Source organism: Brassica napus, chromosome A8, assembly GCF_020379485.1.
Source record: "Brassica napus cultivar Da-Ae chromosome A8, Da-Ae, whole genome shotgun sequence".
Taxonomy (NCBI): domain Eukaryota; kingdom Viridiplantae; phylum Streptophyta; class Magnoliopsida; order Brassicales; family Brassicaceae; genus Brassica; species Brassica napus.
Window position 1 is genome coordinate 1344146 of NC_063441.1, and position 24692 is coordinate 1368837.

A 24692-nucleotide genomic window follows, 5' to 3' on the forward strand; every position below is an offset into this window, starting at 1 on the left:
TTTCAAATCAAACAAACAAAATCGATTAGAGATCTCTTGGAGAAGAATCTATGGACAGCTAAGGACAATTCAAGGGGCTTGTCATTGTCATGAACCTCTTGTATTCTCTTGATCTCTCTTCGTCTTCGTGGTTTTGCCTTGTCCAACAAAGCAACTTTGGTAGTAGGGCTTTGGTGCGATTTCTTTTTCCATTTATCTCGGAATGTTGTAATCATAGATCGGTCGGGATGATTGTTTGGTGCATCACGATCCTAGGACGTTGTTGTCTTCTTTGGTCAAGGCATGTTCCTAAGAGTGGTTGGAAAATGCAATTAATCTTTGATGATGTAAATTACACGTATGATCAATCGCTGAGGTTGCTATAAGAATAACGAGCAAGATGCAGAGGCCAAGCACGGTGATGAAACTAAGCATATCTTCTTCTGAGCTCATCATTTTCTTGCGAGAAACGAGTTCAAGCTCCTTTGTTCAAAAACCCAAAAGATTTAAACGGCTTGATTTTTAGTCATGAAACATGAAATTCAATAGTTTAGGATAAGCCAGGGGGTGATTTGTGTTGATATTTGGTTAAGGTTTGACTCAAATTAATTTCTTATGCTTTCTGACATTTTTGTTTTTCTAATTGTCTATTATATTAAAATAGAATCGAACCATTTAATTAATCATTTAGTGTCATATTTGATAATTTACATTAATCAATCAAATATAATACAAGTCTAGAAATCCCATCTTAATAATGATAAGTCCTTTCTCAAAAAAAGAAATAAATCTTAATAATGATATTAGCAATAAATTAATTTCAATTATAAATTTAAATTTTATTTTTTGGTTCTAACAAAATCAGTTGAGAAAAAATCTAACAAACATTTACCAAAAATTATATATATATATATATATATATTATAAATTAATTCATTTTAATTAGCAATAATATTCTTATAAATTAATAAGAATGCAACTTTTATGATACAAAAATCTATGCCGTTTTAATAAATTTATAATTATAATCTGTATTATATTAAAATAGAATGCTGTATGAATTAAATATGATAAAATTAGATTTAACTGGTAAATACTTTTTTTTTAAAATGTTTTCATTTGAATAAAATATCATTCACCGTTAAAACGGGTTTACATTCGTAAACTATGAAATATTTTATATAAAGTATGTATTATTTTATACCAAAAATAAAATTATGAACATATTTTTTTTTATATCTACAACTATATATTTTTTTCATATATTTTGAAACGCTTAAAATATGTTATCAAAAATGATTATATACAAAATATAATAGTATATAACTAACTTTTATAGTTCATGGCTTATTAAAAACACAAGATTCATTTATTATATGGAGGGATGGATCATGTCATTCATTAAAACATACACAGGTTCATCATGTTAATTTTTTTTTCTTCTCAAACCCGGTGTTGAATTGTAGCAGATTGTATTAGCTTTCATGGTCACAAAGATTCAAATATAAATTACTATATTGTTGTCACTTGGAAACTGCACTTTGTTCAAAAATATATTTTCCCTTTCATGTGTAATCCAAAATATTGAGTTAATGATATTGAGTTAATGATTATGTTAGGGGACTTCCGATTTCAGATGTGCTTAGCACTTTGTTTCTTATCTCTTGGAGACATCTTTTAGGGTTTCTGAAAAAGGTTATGAGCTTATACATACATATCAAACTATAAAGATAAAACTAGGGTTTGGTGTCACTCCGCCCCAGCAAAAATGTATATTTGTTTTTTCGGATAAAAAAGTCTTATTTCCACTTGTTCCCGAAAAGGTCACCAGTCAGACCCAGACCCTTAGTTAGCTAAGGTATTTGCTATTGCATATGATAGACTTGTTGAAGCTGCTACAAAAATATAAAATACCAAACTTCATTGATTATAAATAAATTCATAGAAAACATGAAAACAAACCGATATGACCTGAACCAAATCTTCGTAGACATTTCTATCAGTTCAATGAACCGAAAGTTACCTAAAAAGTAACACTAATTAAGACTGAAACTACATTTTTTCATCAAAAATGCAAAATTATAATTTTCCGCCAAAATCACAAAATGTGTGTTTTCTACTTAACCAAAAACATATATGTTCCCACCAAAACTTCAAACACGCATTTTTATGCCAGAATCGTAAAATTACACTTTTACGCTATAAAATCACAAATCACATAAAACCGCAAAAACATATTTTAACCAAAATTACAAATTACATTTTTCTGCTAAAACTGCAAAAATGTATTTCTTACCAAAAGTGCAAAAACACATTTTCTGTCAAATCCGCAAAAACTATTTTTCTGCCAAAATCACCGGAATATATTTTTTCTTCAAAACCACTAAATTATATTTCCCAGAAAACTATATTTAAATTAAGTATATTTTAGATAAACAATAAAATTAATATAGTTAAACATAAAATAAAAAATATGAATGGATCGAATATATAAATCATTTGTTTACTACACTTTTCTAGATGAACTATAAATGAGTAAACATACATAAGTTCGTTTAAATGGTGCATTTAAAAATTAACCAATTGGATGGACAAATGAACAATCATGAACAATATATAAATGAACAATATCTAAATGGATTATTTGGATAGATTATCTAAATGGATTATCTCGATGGAGATGAAAAACAGACAAAACAGCTACTAAACAACATAAGAGATCTAAATTGCTTCATATATCCTCTTGCGGTGATAATGTTTCTGACTTCCTTGCCAACAAGTCTGGCTCTAGTACCTGTGGGCAATGGAAATTGGTTGTGAAGTACATAATTCCTCTGTTTCCAGAGGAGGTAAACTATGGGTTGAGCAACTAGTTTCCTGGGAATGGCAGGAGCTCTAAAGGAAACTTTAATCCAAAAAAAGAAGTTCACTCCAATCGTTAAAAAGCCTAGCTAGTATTATTAGGACGAATTCTGCTCATTGTTAAAGGACCAAACATCTTTCGTGTCTCCTCTCCCAACAAACAGAAGCATCACAATGGACTTACTGGAATTCCCCATGAGAGTAATCTCGTCCTTGTGGGCAATCTGTTTAAGTTAGCATATCAATCCCATTAACAATCCATCCATAGTTGTCTGAACAATAGATTCCATATTTTATTTAGTAAAGTTTGTTTTCTGATTACATATTAAAGGGATTTAACAAAATGATTTTATAGTCAAGTAAATTTAATTAAACCGGAACAGACCGGTCCTTCGCTGGCACGTCCACCGGTTTTATTAAAGGAACAAACTCTCCACTGAACACACTCTCACCGGATCAAACTGAAAGATCGCTGCTTGATTAATGGCACTGTCTTCTTCTTCATCATCGTCTTCTCAGAAGACATGGATCGTTCACGGTATCTTAGCCGGAACAGCGATCGCAGCGGCGATTGGCGCACGTGCGTATCTGGGTCGATCCAGGAAATTCCGGAGCCGGGTCGTGGGAATCATCCCCGCACGTTACGCTTCCTCTCGATTCGAGGGCAAGCCTCTCGTGCAAATCCTCGGCAAACCCATGATCCAGGTTCCTCCTTAGTCTAATTGATATACACATATATGTATATAACTCTCAGCTTCTTCGTGTTGGATCAGAGAACTTGGGAGAGGTCGAAGTTAGCTTCTACGCTTGATCACGTTGGTAATGTGGCTCAGATCTCTACTCTTTATGGCTCTATACATTATAAATTTGATCTTAGATCTCTTCTATGATGTTAACTTGCTTGAGTTTCATTTATTGTCATGTCTTTGGTTGGAATATATCTTTAAAGTTTTGTCGGTAACCTGTGACCTGTTGAGATTACAAGATGTCTGGTTTCTTGTTTTTTCATAGTTAGCTTCTACGCTTGGTAATGTGGCTCAGATCTCTAATCTTACTGGTTCTATGATAGAAAAAAAAAGTGTGCTTTATGGATCTAAGATCTCTTCTGTTACCTCCTTCCTTGACTGCATTGTTGGAACTTGGTAGCCCTGCGGATTCGATTTTTTCGGGTCGGGTATTTTTGGTTTCGGGTAGTTTGGTTCGGTCACAATCCTACAGAAGTAAACAGAAAAAGTTGTTTCAGTTCGATTTTCGGTTAATTTCAGGTTTTAATTTTATTTCCAAGATAACCGATTTTTTTTTTGTTTCGGTTAAATTTCGGTATCATTTTCTAAAAAACTGAGATATTTTTGGTTAAATTCGTCAGTTCGGTTGAATTCGGTTATCTTCTCTTAGTTTGGTTAATTTGGGATAATTCAGTTATTTATTTTTGAAAATCAAAAACCGTATTGATTAAACCAAAACCGAATCATTTTCAAAATTCCACCGAACTCAAAACCGAAGGTTCGGTTCCGTACGGACAAAATGCGCAGGCCTAGAACTTGGAAGTCCTTTCCTTTTCGTTAAGTTGTGACTGATGAGATTAAAAGGTGTCTGTTTTGTTGTATGTTTGACTCATCAGTTGTAGCAACGGATGATGAAAGGATTGCGGATTGCTGTCGTGGGTTTGGTGCCGATGTCATCATGACTTCAGAGTCTTGCAGAAATGGTCTGTATAGTTCTTTAATCCCCTGATTTGGTTTTGTTCTATTGTCTTAAACCCTCTGTATTATTTGGTGGATACGTAGGTACTGAGCGGTGCAATGAAGCACTAGAAAAGCTGGAGAAGAAGTATGATGTGGTTGTTAACATTCAAGGAGATGAACCACTCATTGAGCCTGAGATTATTGACGGTGTTGTCAAAGCACTCCAGGTCTATATCTTAATATATACTATTGGGATGTCCTCAAACTTTAGAAGCTGTTGAATAGTGTTATTATGGTTTTTAGGTAGCACCTGATGCGGTGTTCAGCACAGCGGTGACATCATTGAAACCAGAAGACGGACTTGATCCTAACCGAGTCAAATGTGTAGTGGATAACCGTGGCTACGCTATCTATTTCTCCAGGGGTTTGATTCCTTATAACAAGTAATATTCCTTTGTCTTCTTATATACTTTGCCTATATGCACAAATTGTAATCAATTATGTTTTGTGCGGTTTAGGAGTGGTAAAGTCAATCCAGATTTTCCTTACATGCTTCATCTTGGAATACAGGTGCCTCATGCTTCTCTTCTTATTATATAAGTGATTTCAGTTATCTGTTATAGTCTATTTAGTCTCGGGTATGGTTGCTTTCCTTGTTCTCAGAGCTTTGATTCAAAGTTTCTCAAAGTATATTCGGAGCTTCAGCCAACACCATTGCAGCTAGAAGAGGATCTAGAGCAGCTCAAAGTCCTTGAAAATGGCTACAAAATGAAGGTAACAGAACCCTTTCCCACACTATTTTGATAAATTCTTTTCACCTAAAATGTTGATTTTCACAGGTTATAAAGGTGGATCATGAAGCTCATGGAGTTGATACACCTGATGATGTCGAAAAAATCGAATCTTTAATGCGCGAAAGAAACCTCCTCTAGTCCACATAATACAGAGATCTTATGCATAATGTCTCCACTGTCTACAATAGGATAATTCTCCCTAAATATTACCTGTTACTTGTTTGTAGACATTATGCAACTATGGCGACTAAGTTTAAAAGCGCAATCAGAAACGAACAATACAAAGATTGAGTTTCAAAATTATATGTAACTAGAAAAACTGTAGAATCACAACCATACAATATTAATTAATGAAATTTCAAAAAGGATGTATGTTATTGGTTTGTATAATTTAGTGGATTTGAAAATTCATGTTAAATTTAGTATTATTGGTTCTATAATTTTAAAATCTATATTTAAATCTAGGGTTATTGGTTTTGTAATTCTAAAATAGATTTTGAAATCAAGTGTTATTCAATAACAAAAATTTGTATAAGTATTTGATTTGGAATAAGATTTCCGTGGATTTGTAAGTGCTTATAAGATCAAAATACAAAAGAACAAATACCAGTTATTTCGTTAGATTTGTAATATTGTTTTTGTTTTAATTCTATATATAATCCACACATTTCGTTCATGAGAACAGACATGAACCATACCATCAAAAACTACAACCTCATCATGATATACCGTGAACGTTTTTTTCCAGTTAACTTCGATCAGAACTTCCACCAACAAGGATCACTAGTCAGTATCAATGAAGCTGAACTTTGCATCTTTCAAGGAATTATCAACGATAATCTTACACATATGATGGGCACATGCTACATGTTTTCATCTTAGAAGATGCAAGTAAAATTACATGTCAAGTTACACCAAAAAAATTACATGTCAAGTAAATCTGAACACAGTTTTTTTTTTTTTGGGGGTCAAAAAACACAGTTTTTCAAGTGTAGATTTTTCCAATGCCTTTGTCAACTTTTGAAGTGAGCTAATCAACAACTAGCCTTGTCAAAGTCATCTATTTGAAGTGGAAAACACTTCAAGCACACAATTGCCAACCTCAAACCATTGCATTATTATATAAGAGAACACAAGAGAATTTAGCTAACAAATGATTAGCTACACTAACACAACCACAAATACAATTAACTCTCAATCAGATATTCGAGAATGGCAAGGGACAAAGGATAAAATACAAGACAGAGTGCAATTATGGCGTGTGAAACTGAAAAATTAATTTAACCGTATCACCCTGATAAATCCTCTAATTCAGAGAATCAGAGTACCATCCAAAGTATTGCAGATGATACATGTAGTACGAACTTGAATATCTAAGCTTTGTCTCAGCGGTAAATTGTTTTGCGTATAGTAGAACACTCAAGCTGTTCCCGTTCACATTTTTGACAACTCTAAATGAAACATGCTTATACTTCTACCAATAAATTTCTTCACTAAAAGCCCTTTTTTCAAAAAAAATAAAATAAATTTCTTCACATAGGAGAAAGTGTTCTCCCACTTGCATCTTCAAAAGTCGGTCCCAGTTCTTGTTAATTGACTTGGTTGATTAATATAAATCTACTAATTTGATTATAAATTCCATATGAATGCTTCTGAAATCTACTTATTCTGTTTTAAAATCAATAGATTTATCAAAGGTTTTCAAATCCAAGAAAGATTTATAAATATACTAAAATATCAGAACCAATAACCCTCACTTAGTAATTCTGGTGCAAGCGTTTCTCTAACTCACCTTTATATATTTTTCTCAAATATAATAACTTTAAAACATAGGTAAGTTTTACTTGACTATATTTTTCTAAAGTAAAGTAAAACTATATTTTCTCAAAAATATATGAAAACAATATAGCATTTTCTATATTTAGATATCTAAATACTAGTATTTCACTAATATAGATAAATACATTAGAGTACAATTCAACTCTATATTTGTAGAAATATATAAAAGCGTCTTAGAAATGATCTAACAATCTTGATATTAAACAAAGAAATTAAGAATTTAATATTATAATATTCCACAACTTTTATTGCATAAATTCTAAAATCAGATGGTTTCAGTATTTGAGGCTTTTTTTATCTTTTTTTTTATCTATCTAATGTTATTTCACAATAGTGATAAAATGGATAGATTGTATTATCTGTGATAGTATCCTATTTCTAATATGCCACAAATTTCTTTGAAGTATGCAAATTATATATATATATATAACTTTCATTGGAGGCATAACTAATTAGTTTATACTGAGATTATTAATTAATTTTTAAGTACTTAAAATATTTGAAAACTATACATAATTCATAACTCATTCTAAGAAGTATTAACTCAATAGAAAGTCGAGGAAAATCATAGTAAGAAAAAAGTAAAACATAGTAGTGCTATTACTCCCACTCTATAATACTAACCCAACATAATTTTTTTAACTCAATAGAAAAACTATTAACTCACTTTTGACAAAAAAAAACTAACTCAACAAAAATTTGAGGAAAAAATTAGTTAAAACCAGGAAAAAAACAGACAAAATATAGTAAAGAAAATAATATAAATTAATGCATATATGCACTTATATCATGCATCCATCAGAAAGAAGAAAATGGGACAACAACCACTTAACCCTAATTATATATATATATATATATATATATATATAACATTTTTTTTGTAACTGTATATATATAACATTTTCTATAACTCAGTATATAAGAAAACAATATATAATTCACTGTATAAAACATACAATGCTAAATATGTCGAGTCTCCAAAAAGCGTATGTAAACCAACTTGCGCCATTAAGGAATGTCGCCATCTGCGCTGTTAAGAAATATATCCAATGAAATCAGAAAGGCATGTTTTCACGCTTTTGATCTTAATAACTTAAATCTGTTTTAATCATAACAAAATTAAAAATTCGTCAAAAATAAAAATAAATTGCTGAAATAGTTAATGAACAGTCATTAAGCACTTCACACTTCATACTTTTATAGATCACATATTCAAGGAAATCGAAGAAATAGTGAGATAAAAAAATTCACTTATATCAAGTTTTTTTTCAGCTAATCTTGATTTTATTAATCATTGTCAACAATTACAGAGTTTAGTAAGAAGGATGGACATATATGACACACCCCCATAGATTATTACAAATAAGGGAAAACTTAGCTAATATGTCAGCTTATATTAAGTTGCTGCTCTAAATTTAGTAGAATATTATTACAAGAATATTAAATTAAACAGCTTTTTGTTGACACATATATATTATGCTCACCGGACTATGAGTACTGTCAAAAGATTCAGCTTGCACTGGATTCAATTCAAATTCATCACGATAGATCGATCTTCGATTATATTGTGGATTTGCAATCGAAATTTCGCGTAGACTAGTTTAATCCGGTCTTACACTCTGATTTTATATTAATTTTTTTTTATTTGGTTAGAATGTGTAAATACAATGTACCTATACTTCAATAAAATGAGAAACCAGAAACAGCTTGACAAAATATCTTGATTCTGTTTTACTAGTTACATATATAAAACTAGTTATTTTTCTGCACCATGTGTAGTAATAAAGTTTTTAAATTTAAATAAATTTAAAAATAAAATTTTATTAATATTGTAGATTTTATTATTTTCTTACCAATATTTAAATATAAATCTGATTTTAGTAAACATGAAATTAAGATAAATAATAATTTTACCTCAATTAAATTATGTTTAAGAATATATATATAAAATTATAATCTTCGATAGATTTTTTTCATCTATTCCTTTTGGTTAAATTTATTAATTCAACTTGTATAAAATTTGATACAGAATTGTATAATTATAAAAAAATTAAAACTAAACAGTATTTATAAAATTGTAGATATAAAAGAAACTAATGATATTTACGATAAAACTTTATAATTTTTTTACTTAAATTAAGAATTTTTTTTTAAAATGTAATATAAAAGTATAATTAAATAATATTTCAAAATTTGTTATGTCATATTTGATTATATTTATTTTAATGATGATGTATGAGTTATTACCATATTTTAATAGTTTACTAAAAATATAATTCAACATTGAATGTAATGTATGAGTTATTATCATATTTTGAAAAGTTTACCAAAAATATAAATCAACATTAAATATAATTGTTCATGTCATATTTAGCGATGAGTCATATCATCAATTTAGTAGTTATGTCACATTTTTGTGAAAATGATTATATAGAAAACATGTGGTAAATAATATCTAGAGGATGATAAATGTAAATTAAAAAAACACTTAAACTAAAAGAAAGGAGATGGTTTTGTCACCTAAAAAAACAAGATTATAGGAAAATATGAAGTATTATAATGAATCAGACAGGCTTCGAACCATTTGGTACTTTCGTAACAAAGTTAAGGTGCTTTTTATTTATTTTATATCTATAAATCTTTTATATTTTTGGAATCTTTTTAATATGTATATCTATAAATTTACTTAATCGAAAATATATTTATTCAGTATAAAATATCTGATCTGTTTAAACCCTTACAATAAAAAATTTATATTTGTTTGAAATAAAATTTAATGTTTCAAATTTTAAATATATTTTAATAATAACTAAAATTTTATTTTAATTTTAAAAAGATTTAAACTATTATAGGATTTCATTATAATAAAATAATAGTAACTGTTAGTTTCATAAATTGTTTCTGTTTAAAAAAAATATATACATATATAAATTTTGATAGTTTAAAGGAATTAATAAATAAAGTAATCACCAATTTAAAAATTAGTATTTTGAAATCTGTCTTAGATTTTAATATACAAATAAAAATATTCTTATAACATTTATAAAATACATCTCGTTTGTTAACATCCCTTGACTTTTATTAAAAGTATACAAATAATATTATTCTTATAACATTCGCCCCAGCCCCCTCCGACGCCGACTTGCCACTGCCTCCTCAATCTGCCTAGTAAATTATAGTCCTGTCTTGATTTAATAACGTCACTTTATATGTATTATTATAGTTTTCTGCTTCCACTTTAATTTATTAGGTTAATACAATTGGCGAAATATGTATTTATATATACAGTATGTGTGTGTGTGTTCATAATTATATTTGGTGTGTTAAAATCATGCATTAATATGTTAGTCATTAAAAAGTATACCACTCGTAAAAATACGCTTATAGCCACGATTGGTTTTCGTTGGTATAACTCTTTTTCGTGGCTATACAATTGTAGCCTATTTTTGGTTCGTAGCAAACCATATCAACTTGCTACGATTTTTGCAACGAAATTAAACAATAAATGTTGTATCAAATTTGCTACGAAATGTCCGATTACTTTCATGCCAGTTTACCACAGAATCTAATACGACAATTTTTGTGGAAAAGTTGGCAACTTGCCATGAATTTGCTACGAAATGTTTCGGCGCAAAATGCTACAAACATAGACACAGATTGTTTCTTTTGTTTCTTTTTCTTTCTACGATTCAAACGTTGCAGCTATGTATTTTAACTATTTAAAAAAAATGTTAATTAGGTTTTTGTCAACCAGAACCAAATTTTAATTAGTTTTTTTTTTTTTGCAAACAGAAACCAAATAAATATTACATTCAACATTCAAACATAGTTTCAAAAGGTTCAAAACACATATTACATAAACTTGTTTTTGGGCAAGTAACAACAACCACATATAAATCCTACAAACCAAAATCTGCACTGCACCTCTTATCTAGGTCAGATTGGTTGTTGGTTATGAGATGTTGACATTGTGATTGACCTTGAGTTTGAGACATGAGCTGGAGATGGAGCTTGAGCTTGACGGTCAGGATGAGGCTGAGTTGCTTGTGTAGTTGAGGCAGGAGGAACAGAAGCTTGAGGCTGGAGAACTTGGAGAATCATGTTGAGAGTTGATCTTTTTGCAGCCATCTCTTCTTTGAAGTCACTCTTGAAAGCATTGAGATCAGCCTTAACTTCATCGGTGGTAGTCTCTATGCCACACATGCGCATCTCCATGTCCAGGCTTCGCTTGGGCAAGGCAGGCACAAACTGAGAAGTAGTGGTGGTCTTGAACTGGACACTTCCAAGTCCATAAAATATTTCTCCCTGAAAAATGACAGAAACACAATCCTTTGCGTGTCTGTCCACGCTGAAAAATGACAGAAGCACAAGAGAGTATAATCATAGAGAACAGTCAGTCATACCAAAGCAGTCTATTTCAATATGCAAGTTCAATAGAAGAATAAGAAACATAATCATATACTATCACAAGTTTTATAGATTAAAAACTAAATAAGATAATAATAAGAAGAAATGAAGATAATGAACGAGATTATTACCTTGATGTATTCTTGGTTTAGGAGAAGGCACTTTGAAGTTATAGTGCCAGAAGTTGAGCACGGTTGGCTTTCACCAACTGGAGATCCATCTTGTGTCATCATCTCTTCAACCACATGCTCAGTCTCCATAACCAGAGCCTCTGCTGATTTGTCTATGAAGGAACCATCTGCATGTGTGTGAGTCTTCCTAACGAGGTCTGGACATGAAGGTGGTTCCTCCAAACCTTCATCAATTATCTACAACAAAGGGAACAACCGGAAGTTAGACAGTTAGCAGTAACATAAAAGACAAAAAAAAATGTAAGTAAAAAGAGATAAAAAAAACTTACCATACGATACTCAATATTGGCAAAAAGTCCATGGTCCTGCCCATGCTTGTGCATCTCTTCCCTTCAGGAGCAGAAGTGCGGGAACTAGCTGCTGATTGGCTCTTTGATTTAGCCTCATATGTTGACTAATTTACAAGGATTGTTTCCCAGTCTTTAGGATTGATGTACCTAGGTTGCTTGCGATGTCTCTTTCTCAAGCAATCTCTCCTTTTTTGGCTGATGCGGCCACATATTTCACTTGAGTCTGTAACTTCCATTTGAGGAAGATCTTATCGTGGAACTGATATTCCCAGTAGTAGTTTTGCTACAAAAGAAGAGAAGTCATTAGAAGTTTACTTGTAGGTGGCAAAATCATTGACGTAAGAAAGGGAAATGAACACTTATGATGAATGATTGCCACCAGCTATCCTTCTTCTCTTGTATTTCCAGGTGGACCAAGGCCCACCCATTAATTTCCCTGCCATGTTGCTTGGATAAAAGCATGGACTTCAGGATCAATGCCGAACCTGAAAAGACAATGTTAAACATGAGGCAAATTTATATCAGTTTGGAGCATTAAGAACAATACAAGACTACAACACTTAAACAATGTATCGGACTTATAACAAGACTAAAACACTTAAACAATGTATCAGACTTATAACAAGACTAAAACACTTAACAAATATCAGACTTCTAACTTACTACAAAACTTTACACTTTTATTAAACCAAAGTAAAAGTTAATTCGAGACATTACCAGCATTGTCTTAAACATTCACAGACGGTCCACTCAGAGGGTTGACCATACATAGGTAAAAAGTCTTTATGATGTTGGAAAAAGAAAATAAACACAAATAAACCAATCAATTCTAAGTACCATATGTAGCAAATTTACTTCTAAAATGAACGTTTTGAATTGAATTTGCAACAATTCAACATGCGCAATATTTTAGTACCCAAATAAACTCAAAGTATCAAACAATCCTTTAATGATCGAAAGCTAGTCTCACCAAACATCCAGTCATAAAATTCTCATTCAACCAAATGTTCTTTTTTTTCTCCATCACCAGAAGAAGAAAAAAAAACTGGAGAAAGCAATTTTCATAACTTCCTTGGAACCACATGCATTAATAATATTAATAATATACAATCATATTATGTCTAGTAAAAACTGAAGTATGGAAAAACTTCAACTTCAATGGTCGTATCATAACTTCTTGGGTTACTACCACCAAAAGTAAGTAATAGCACGTATATGGTGCAATGTTACATTATTTTTTTGTCATCCAAAAAAATTTGTAATTTTTGAACCATCACATAATTTTCTTTGGTTTTATTTCTGATCTAGATTTTGCCTAATTATTTTTTCCATAGTTTTCTTTTTGTTAGCAAAGATGTCTACTCTTGCTTTCATTGGAACTAAATTTTAAAATATTTCAAGTCAAATGTTTACATTTACTTTTTGATAAATTCATGATGAAATATAATCGAACTAAAAGAGAGTGACGCATTACTAAAATCACTATATAAGAGTGTATTTATATGTAAGAAATGAAGTTTGAAGTTTGTTCTAAAAAAGAAGTTTGCTTGAAAGAGATGTGGGCTTCTAAAGTTGGATGTTTGAATAGCACAACTTTATCATAAGAGAATTTCTCTCATAGAAAAATCAAAGTAAAGGAGCGAATTTCATTTTTCTGGAGAAAAGTAAATCTATAAAATCATGTTGGTGGAGCAAAGCCCATATTGACAGATTAAAAGTGGGTTTAGGAAAATGAACATATAGTCCAACAATTTAATTATTGTTTATGAATTTGAATTCAAAAGTTAGTATGAAGTTGTAACTTATTCTCCATAACTACTATAACATAGGCAAATTTTAATGCCATAAAATGTCATTGTGGATCTTTTCTGGTATTATAAAGCCTATGCTAAGAAAAAAAAACTAGATAGCTTTTTCGCATTTAATAAATAATTAAACAATTTTATAGATTTTCTTCTTCTCTTTCTTTGTTCTTCTCTATAAAAGTACAACACACACAAAATTCTAAAGCTTATTGTGAGAATCAGAACTCGATTATAACCTCACTGAACTTATCTCCTTTGTCGATTGCTTGAACTTGAATTCATCACAAGAACACCAAGAATTGTTGACCCGGTGTTCACCGCACTCCACCAAACTAGGAGAAGCCACTATAGCTCACCGGAGCTGGGATCAAACCAGCAACATTAACGGTTCATAAGCAAGCTCCGATTACAACCTAATGACACAGTCTCTCGATCTCGCCACTGATACTGTAACAAGATGACCCTAATTAGCTCAAGAGAGTAAAGCTAATAGCTTTATACTTCAGCTATTTACACATGTGATACTTCATGCCTAGCCCTGAGATGAGGACACGTGCCTAAGCTTAATCCTAGTGTTACAAACCTTTAGACTCAACCCGAGTCTTTACAATACTTAGCTAATGCTTTCACCTAGAGCCTTCATATTCTGACCCTTCTCAACACACTATCTGATGACTATACAACTAATCTTCACTATGCTTCTCCGTGATGCAACCCATATGTATTTTGAGATTCAGAACGTCATGCAACCTTAACACTACGGAGCATTCACAGATTCAAAGAAAAATGTTCATGTGAATGTTTTACAAATGTTCAGTTAATCTTATTGTAAATTGAGCGGGTAATAACCGATGGTTATCCGGATCTTTAAGATAGAAATTTTATGGACTCATAGATCAGGTTCGGTTTCAAATCGTTTTCTTTAATTATTAAAAAACTCATAAATTTTTCTACCATGTTATGTCTTATACACAAACTATCATTCAAGAAAACAATATGAAGATTGAAAGAGATTTATGGGAAAATACATCTGAAACTTTTATTTCGGGGACATATAGCACATGGCAATAATTTGGGAGACATCTGCTGTTATACGATACTTCTCGTGGGAAAATAGCTCGTTGACCCATAAAACAATATGAAGATTGAGAGAGATTTATAAGACGGATTGATGAACTTGTTTTCCCTGCGTATGAGTTATGGAGATTTTCTAAGGAGATTTTCTAAAGAGATCCTTCCTAAAGTAGGGATAAACTTCAAATTTTGGCCCAACCGAAAGTTTTTTTTTGTTTGAACACTTAGCTGGGGAAGATTAAAAAAGAAATGATAGCTAATAATAATGATAAGGAGTGAGATGTGGTGATTTTCATATATGTAGATGTGTAATTCATTTGACTATTAAGAAACTTCGAAGAAGTGATAGATCTCTTAGAACTCATGTATACATTCACGTTTAGATGTATTTGACGTAAAGGTATACCTATATGTGAATTTTAAGAGATGATGTTCATTGGTTAATGTAAATTATGAACGCTTATGTAAAACGAAAGGACGGGTATATATAAAAAATGAAGTATTACGATGGAGCAAATTATGGTTTTGTATCGTTTGGAACTCTGGTAGTAACGTCAAGGTGCTTCGTGTATTGAGGGATTAGTCAAAGGTAAACTCATGGGGAGGCTTTTACAGATTTAACATTGGTGCATGCTAAATTGCTAATGTTTAACTTCCTAGACCGTAGTACAACATATTATTTAAAAAGTCAAACAGAAATTTACATTGTGTTTGTGTTTTTACACCGTAAAGAAAGCCAAAGCAAAATTTTCAAAAAAAACAAATAAAATTACAAGATTCTTTGGACCTTCCGGAATTGTTGTAGGCACCACCTTCAATTCAATAACTTTTAAAATATGTATATATAATTTTAGTAATTTAAGGGAATCAATTAATAAAATTCACCAGATATAAAAAATAGTATTTGAAATCGGTGTCTGGATTTTGTTATACAAATAAAATATTCTTATAATATTTATAAAATACATTTCTTTTGTTAACATCCATTGACTTTTTATTAAAGCATATCATGAAATGCACGTTAGGAGTATAAATTAATTAAAGACAGGCAGACAGCTAAGTAAGGAATGAAAAAGAGAGATGGTGTTGATTGGTTATTGGTTAATTACTATTTACCTTTGAAGCTTATAAAACTAGAGACAACCGAGGCTTTATAATCAGGCAGATTACACATCATAAAACAAAACAAGAGAAAGAGAGGCAGAGAGAAAAGTTGATCAATATGGAGAAAAGGGTTTTGTACGGTTTGGTAGTAATGCTAATGTACCTGGTGGGTGGTGGCTATAGTCAAGGTAAAATTAAACAACCATCGCACATAGATTAGTTATATGTTTGTTTGATCATCCATTGATTCGATGCATGTACGTAGGGGTAGTGGAATGGATACGTGACAAAGCTGAATGGGAAGAAATTCTGGTCAAGACGGAAATTCACATAGGGGTTATGGTAACGTCCCCATTGTGCGGTGCTCCATGTGATATAGTGAACGACCAAGTGGCTCGATTTGTTGAAACCTACGGCGACCGGATTAAGTTCTACAAAGTCAACATTTTGGAGACTTTGTTCTTTGCACTAGATTACAAAATACTCACTGTTCCAACTGTCATAATTTTCAAAGAGGGAACCATAAATATTCGTTTCGAAAGCCTTTCCGATTGGAGTATGTTTTATGAACTATTAGTCAACTCAAGTATAATCGACTTTCCCCCTGACCTGTCCACGGCTCCAACCCCAGCCCCCTCCGACTCTGATCCAGATGCCGACTTGCCACCGCCTCTTCAATCCGGCGAGTAAACTATAGTCCCGTCTTGAATTAATAACGTCATTTTATATGTATTATTGTGTGTAACGTGTGTGTTTGCTGCTTCCACTTTAGTTTACTGCGTTAATAAAAGTTGCAGCATATATATATATATATATATATATATATATATATATATATATATATATATGTATGTTCACATTATGTTTGATGTGTTAATAATATCATATGTTAATATGATAAGTCATTGAAGAAGTCTATGCTTGATATCAAGTGTTTAGATCAAAGGATTGTTAGATAGGACTTTTATAATCCAACTAATATTATATGAGCTACGCATAAAGGTAAATATGATAACAAAATTGATCAAGTCAGCACATCTTTGTCAAAATCAGATGAGAAATTTTTTTTTAAATGGCCGTAACCCTTCAAGATGATTTCAGTGAGTTTCAACTCTTCCAACGTGGCACACATTATAGTTCGGAAAACAGAACTCAGTAATGGAAAAAGATAGCCAACGATGTGACTAGATCTATTGGCCCTTGTCACTTCTATAAAGTAAAGTTTGGAAAGTTAAGAAGAGGAAAAAAAAACAATTCACATAACGCTTCTCGTAGTTACATCAATAGCTTATGATCAAGCTCTCGCTCGATCACTTCATCTCCACGGCTAACGCAAGGTGCAGTTTACGACCATGTACTCGTGCACCACATGACGACACAACGCATCCGATTTCTCCAAGATTGTACGGAGAAACTAAGCTTCAAATGGGGGATCAAGATGACAGACGGGTTGATCAACGACAAGACCATGACGGAGGGATGTTGTAAGAACATTTTGATGATTGGAAGAGAATGTCATCATGAATGACTGATGAATCTCATTTTCTCCACTTATGAGCTAAAGAATATTGGATATGAGGTGATTTCAAGGAGCAAGGTGACTTGGGACAAATGTGTTCAGACCACTGCTTCTCGGATTTGGCTCCTCTGGCTTTTGAAGCTTGATCTTTTATAGTGAATGATACAACATTTCTTATTTTATTAGGCACCAACTTTACGTATCTAAATTTATCTAAATTTTAAAGACATCAATTTTTTTTGTATTGTAGTGGTTTATGGAAAAACAAAATATTTTTTCGTGGTATAAATGTCTAAATACATAGGACCGGGCATGTCTACAAGTATTCATATATGCATAGTGCTGAACCTTTCTGATTAATTCGCTATGCTTGTGGTGGTGGAGATAATTTCTTTTGTTTTGTTTTGTCTAGTACAACTTCGAGTATATTCCCACAAAAAGAAACTAATAGCACTATGATAATCATATATGGTGGAATGATATAATGATTGTAAGATTCTGTAAATTTTAAGCCCGTAACAGAAGTTTGTTTTTTTTGAAAAAAAAAAACAGAAGTTTGTTTTAGTTTTTTTTTTTTAAAGTTTTGCCTGATTCTTTGCTTGATTTTGTTGTTAGCAAAGATGTTTAGTCTTACTTATATTGGAACACGATTTTAGAATATGTTGCACTGGTATATGTCCGTACAACGTTCTGATTTATAGCGGAATATCTGGGTTATGAGAGTCAATGCATTGATTGGATCACAGTAAAAAAATATTACTTATTTAGCAAAAAAAAATACTTTACAGTGATCACTGTAATTTGCTTAGAAGATAAATAAACGTCTAAAGTTTGATACCTGAAAAGCATAAATTTAGACATAATAAAATTTGTCCAACATTAAAAATCTAAAAGTAAACTTACCAAGGAGTGAGTTTTTTTTTTATTATGGAAAGAGGAGCTAACCTATGTTAAACCATACGTGACAGCTAAAATTTAAATTTTATAACAAATGATCTCTTCATCATTATCATGTTAATAGAAAATTTATATCACACCGTGGTGATTACTCAAGAGGGTCGCCTGTTAGGATATGAAGATCATATACATTCACAAGTAGGTCATCCCTCCTTTCAAACATGTACTTGATCAATGTAAATAATCAGCGTCACATGATATTGATCTATCTGAAATCTTTATGCTTGGTTATATTTTGCTTATGTTTTTCAAACATGGCTAGAGCCTACTGAAATCGTTCTCAAATAAAACTAACTGACATAAATAAGCAAAATATAAGAAAAATATAAACAATATCATATGAAATTGGTATATTTTTCTTATATTTTTCTTATTTATGTCAAATAGTTTATTTTTGTTATTTCAAGTAATTTGGATTTGATTTGTATGATTGGTTTATGTATATGTAATGATGCTTTTAACAACGGGAGTTAATGTCACAATGTAAAATCATCAACTCAAAGTAGTGCTCTTGGTTTACATGAGTTTAGAGCTCTTGCTCAGGGGATGGAAATAAGATATTTCATAGGATTAAGGCATACAATTTTTTTATTCTCGGCTCAAGTGATTCAAGTATCATGTTGTCGCGAATACAATGTTGCTTTTATAATTCAGTCTGGAGAGGTTGGTTTATTCTAATTTTGTAGTTTTTTTATAATCCACAAAATTTATCCAGTTTGTACTTTGTGGTTTTCACACGCGGGGAGAATTACATCTTTGGTTGTGGTCACTTAGATACAAACTTTTTAATACACAGAACCAAGCTAGCTTTGAATAGTAATTTTTGTAAGCATGTAACCTCTTTAAATTGTTGAGTTTAGTTTACTGTATAGTTGAAGTTTTTATTCTCATATGATTCATTCTTAAATTACCTAGTTTAGCGATTAATGTCGTGAAGATTAAGTTCCTATGGAGTAAATATAGTATTATGTGGTCAATCTATATTATTTGTTGATATAACTTTGGATTTTGTAGAATTTGTGACACTAACATTATTATTACTATGTCGCCACTGGTTACAACTACCGTGCTAACAAAAACTCCAGCCTCTTGCTATTAGGTCTCTTAAAACCTGCAGAGGTGTACATCGTGTATGTGCTGGAAATGGAGATGCTGTTCCTATGATCCTATCGACGCTCTGATGGTTATCAGAGGAGCCAACGACGGTACTACAAATCATAAGCATAAATTATTGATAGATTTGTTAGAAGATTTTTAAAATTACTAGATTGATTTGAATTTATTTTATAGTTATGAGGGTAACATTTATTTATATAAATATTTTATTTTATACGTAGAAATAATAACTTACAAAATAAATTATAATTTTTATAATTCTTAATGATTAATCAATAAAAACTATTATATTTTTTAAAAAAATCAAATTTTATCAAAAAAATTTACGCTATATCCGAACTTGCGAAGTAGCAGTGTAGTCAATTAAAACAAACACTTGTTAGGATAGGGAGAAAATAAAACTTCTCAACTAGGCCCCATTAGTCTCTTCATCTATCTTATTAAAACTCAAGTACAAATTTGGAGTGTTTGGAGACTTGAATAGGATTATTAAAAAAATTTGGAGTGTTTGGAAACATGAATTGTAGTCTTTTAAAAAAAAATTAATTTTGTTTGGAAACAAGGATAGTAGTATTAAGAAAAAAAGTAATGGGCTTGTGTAATTAAGAAAAATTAAAAGTCCATCATATTATAAGAAACTATCTATCTAGGCCAGATTTAAAATATACGAAAACGGGTCAATATAATTGCCTAAAACTTTTTCTTTTCTAAACTAACCATAAAACAAAATTTAAACTTTATACACATATTTCAAATAAAAATAATAATTTAAAGTTGATTTATATCAAAAATTGATTAAAAATAATACATATATTCAAAAATGGATTTTTACTAAATTATTTTTCAATAACCATTATAAAAAAATGTTGTCAATATATATAATAAAAATACAATACAAAGCCCAATTTGAAATACCAACTCAAATTATGGTTTTTATATTTCATATTAAGTTTTAAAAATATAATATATATAATTATTTATATGATGGTATGTATAAAATACTATTAATTATATGATTACTTATATGATGGTACGTATAAAATACGATTAATTATATGATGACAGTATACGATATATAATAATGAATAGGGATGGGATTTCGGGCACCCATACGGATTTGGTTCTGATCGGTTTGTGTTTCGGGTTTTCGGGGTCAAAGATTTAAGTCCTGTTAGGATGTTTCTAAATTTTGGTTTGAGTTTGATTCAGATCTTTGCGGGTTTGGTTCGCGTTTGGATAACCCATTTAAATTATTTTTATAGTTTTAAATCATTATCTATTTTAAATTTCTCAAAATCTATAAATAAAATAATATATTACCTATAAATTTGAATAACATATGTCAGAATACCTAAGCTTAACATATCAATTGGCTTAATTTAAAATTTTGGATACAGAATCAATAATTATTTTAAGTATTTTTGGTGATTTGAGTATACTTTAACTATTGCAGATATTTACTTTTGACTATCTATATATATATTTTCAAGCATTTAAACCAATTTAAAAATATCATTCTTAATGTTTTATATACGTTAAATCTAAAAATAATTAATATATATATATATATAAGTATATAAATATATTTTTAGATAAATTCGGGTACCCAAATACTTCGGTTTGGATCAGATTTGGTTCTCTAAATAACAAAATTTTGAATAATTCGAATATTTAATCAATTTATGTTCGGGTTTGATACTATATTTTCGGATCGGTATTCGTTCTGTTCCTTGGATTCATTTTGTAAAACCCTAATAATTATATGAAAAACAAATATCATCATATTTTTTAAAATATATACCCGCGCGCCTGCGCGGGTCAAAATCTAGTTCATTGTTAAAAGTTAAAACCTACTGAAATCTTTTTCAAATCTTTGATCAGTCTTAATAACAGTACGGTTTATATCATTATATGGAAAAGATCCTCAAAGGAAGCATTGTTTGTGTTTCAAAAAAAAAAGGAAGCATTGTTTGGGATAGAAGCTTATCGAACATTTCTTGATCGTGGTCCTTATCCAGCTCAATTTCTTTGTTTTCGCAGCTCTGGCATCGACTAGAGCTAATGGGCCGATATTCAGGCCCGCTAACAATTCGGAAAATGTTATGGTAATTTCAATGTGGGCTTAAACGAATACAAGCAATAAGCAAATCAATAACAACCATTAAATCTTTGATACCATATATAATCAGTGAGAAATGAAACAAACTGTTCCACTAGTAAGGTGGGTTCTTGTAATCATCTCTGGCACGAGAATAGCAGACGTAATAGAACTGAGAGACTATAGCAGTGAAGAGTGCGAATGAAGCACCAGTTGCAAACACTCCTTTACGTATCACTTCACAGCTAGGAGGCTCATCCACGTTCCACATCTTCCTGTACTTAGTGTGGTACGCGTTTCTGATTGATGCTGCAAGCAAACATATCTCAGCAATCAAGAAAAACACCCTGTCACAAAAAAAGAAAGAAAGAATAATGGGTCACCGTCAGATTCATGAAACATATAACGTTATGATTTAAGTATATATTAGTTAGCAAAAAAAAAATACATACATATATATATATATATATATATATATATATATATATATAATTACCAGCAAATGAGGAAGAGGATGATGGCACAAGCTCTTGAACCACCAGGGCTAAGAGCCTTGCCGCAGCAGAAGCACTTGCTAGCCAACATAATAATGACTTGAGTTGTCAAGAGAAGCACAAAAGCACCAGCACCATAACTTGTAGCTATGTCTGAGCCATACTCACAGTACTCATATACTTTCTCCTTGTCAGGTACAACCTTACCCTACAAAACAAACATTACATTCAGATCTAGCCCTACAAAGCTACAGTTACCTACACAGATCTTAACTCTCTATAATATAAATCTTGAGAGAGTTTCGGTTACAGGTTTTAAATCAAACTCATAAACAAGGATCCTTGTTAAGTTCATCACATATTTTTAACGAATCTTGATTCTTGAATCAGATCTGAACACGAAACAGAGCAACGAACATTAATGAAAGTTTGAGAGAGAGTAATGATTCTTACGACGCTTCTTCTTTGCTCGGCGGCAATGGCTAGTCCAACAGCGATGAGATCTAGAATGAACACAATGATAATCACGAGCTTTGAAGCCATGGCAGCAGATTTTCTCGTGATGTTCTCTTTCCCTCGAAGCTGTTTCGTTTCTTTATATATTATATAATACATGGATGACGAAACTGTCAAGAGAGTGTGACCGAATAAAGAAAATGAAAAGACTGTAATCTTACAAAATTATTAATTTTGTTTTACTTATAAAATATTTAAATTTGAGAAAAGGACAACGCCGCTGATTTCAGTTTTTTATTTTTATTTTTTTGGTAAAAAAAGTAAAAATATTATTACCAAGCCTTTTAGTTTTTGACAAAATTACAGAAGTTAACAAGAAGCACTGAAAAAAATAAAACCTTAAACACAAACTCAATTTAGTTACAAGGGGGCACACACAACCGCTATAACCAATATTCCAAGATTCGGCTAAGTCTGTACCAACAGCTTGCCGCAAAACTCGTTTTTTATTTTAATAACAACTTTAACATCTGAGTAAGTAGTATACAACTGTGGTGCTAACTAAAGGCAGTTCGTTTTTGCATTTAGTTGCATCATCTGAATACAATATTTAGATTTTACATTCAAATGTATTAACTTTTATAGTTTATATTACATCTAGATACAACATTTAGATATTAAATTGTTCGTTTTTATTTTATTTTATAGTAGCATTTTAATGCTGTTACTTCAAAAGAAAACTATATATGACATTATTTATATAATTAATTGTTAATTAACTGTTGTATTTGAATAATTATGTTTGAATTACATTTGTAACAAAATAATAATTATATTTATTTTAGAATATCTGATTTTAAGGTTTTGGCACGAAATCCAATTTTACGGTTTTCATAGGAAATTTGATTTAAAGATTTTTTTTGCAAAACTGTGATTTTGGTGGGGAAAAGATCGATTTTCTAGTTTTGGCATAAAGATATGACTTTATGGTTTTGGCGAAAAACCGTGATTCTGCGGTTTTGACAAAAAAGCTCATTTTACGGTTTGGACGAGGAAGGTAATTTTATCTTTTTGGGAAAGGGAAATAATTTTTCGGTTATAGTGGAAAATATAATTTTTCGGTTATGGTGTAAAACTCAATTCGGCTGTTTGGGGGGGGGGGATTTCTGGTTTTGGCAAAAAAAAACAATTTTGCGGTTAGGGAAAAAATATGATTTACGGTTATGACGGAGAATTCAATTTAATGTTTTGGCAGAAAATGTGACTTTGCAATTTTGGCAAAAATAAACTAAATATTATGTTTTAGCAGAAAAACTTCATTTTACTGTATGATATTAAAATTTAATTTTACAGTTTTTACGGGAAATAATCTTATGTTTTAATATATATAATATTATTATTATTATTATTCTTATTAATCTAAACTAGTTTTCTTTTGTAATGAATCTTATTTAAACCTTTTGGATTTTGAAATGCAAATTTTACATCTAAACTCTATAATTTTCATCTCAAATATTCAGATTCTATAGATGTTATAGTTTTGAAAATAATATTTGCATCGAAGTGTAGCATCCAACATAAAAAACGAATAATGCCTAAATAGATAATTAGGGCTTCTGCACATTGTGCAGATGAGGTTTTCTTTGCCTTATCTACCGGTTAATTAAAATGACCATACCTTGTTTAATAATTAAAGTCGTTGGAGTAATTCCAAAACAAAAATGTAACTTTATATTCTTTATGTTTCTCAAAAAGTTTATTTTGACACATTTCATGTGAAATAAGAAAATCACAAAATATATTAACATTATCTTACTTAATATACAGTTTAATAAAATAAAATGATTTAAATACAAATTTATTAATTGTTTAAAAGGGTAGGAAAAGATTATAAATATGAAAATCACATTGAAAATATAGAACTAACTCTTTGTAAGATAAATAAAAAATTATTTTTGTGAAACCGATGATTAATATGAAATTGAATGCGTTTGACAACATTGACCTTCTTGATGACGTCAA

General features: G+C 30.7%; 4 protein-coding genes across 4 annotated transcripts; 3 read left to right on the forward strand and 1 right to left on the reverse strand.

Moving 5' to 3' along the window:
* The first annotated feature begins 3269 nt into the window (after positions 1–3269).
* On the forward strand, positions 3270–5685 carry LOC106438295 (3-deoxy-manno-octulosonate cytidylyltransferase, mitochondrial). The gene is made up of 8 exons (XM_013879410.3): positions 3270–3546; positions 3615–3660; positions 4463–4549; positions 4629–4753; positions 4830–4969; positions 5045–5096; positions 5190–5300; positions 5366–5685. The coding sequence occupies exons 1-8, from the start codon at positions 3325–3327 to the stop codon at positions 5456–5458; spliced, it is 876 nt and encodes a 291-aa protein (XP_013734864.3). The 5' UTR covers positions 3270–3324; the 3' UTR covers positions 5459–5685.
* Positions 5686–14921: 9236 nt separating this feature from the next.
* LOC111213108 lies at positions 14922–16848 on the forward strand. Its single transcript, XM_022714769.2, has 2 exons — positions 14922–16218; positions 16296–16848. The coding sequence occupies exons 1-2, from the start codon at positions 16149–16151 to the stop codon at positions 16718–16720; spliced, it is 495 nt and encodes a 164-aa protein (XP_022570490.1). The 5' UTR covers positions 14922–16148; the 3' UTR covers positions 16721–16848.
* A 254-nt stretch (positions 16849–17102) lies between these two features.
* LOC106358664 (protein DOWN-REGULATED IN DIF1 11) lies at positions 17103–17695 on the forward strand. Its single transcript, XM_048738940.1, is given in 3 exon segments — positions 17103–17185; positions 17330–17667; positions 17670–17695. Coding segments are annotated over 3 exon segments (447 nt in total).
* A 4016-nt stretch (positions 17696–21711) lies between these two features.
* LOC111213106 lies at positions 21712–22830 on the reverse strand. Its single transcript, XM_048738455.1, has 3 exons — positions 22668–22830; positions 22217–22422; positions 21712–22067 (listed from the first exon to the last, which is right to left on the reverse strand). Exons 1-3 carry the CDS (start codon positions 22827–22829, stop codon positions 21836–21838), a joined length of 600 nt encoding a protein of 199 aa, XP_048594412.1. The 5' UTR covers position 22830; the 3' UTR covers positions 21712–21835.
* Positions 22831–24692: the final 1862 nt, after the last annotated feature.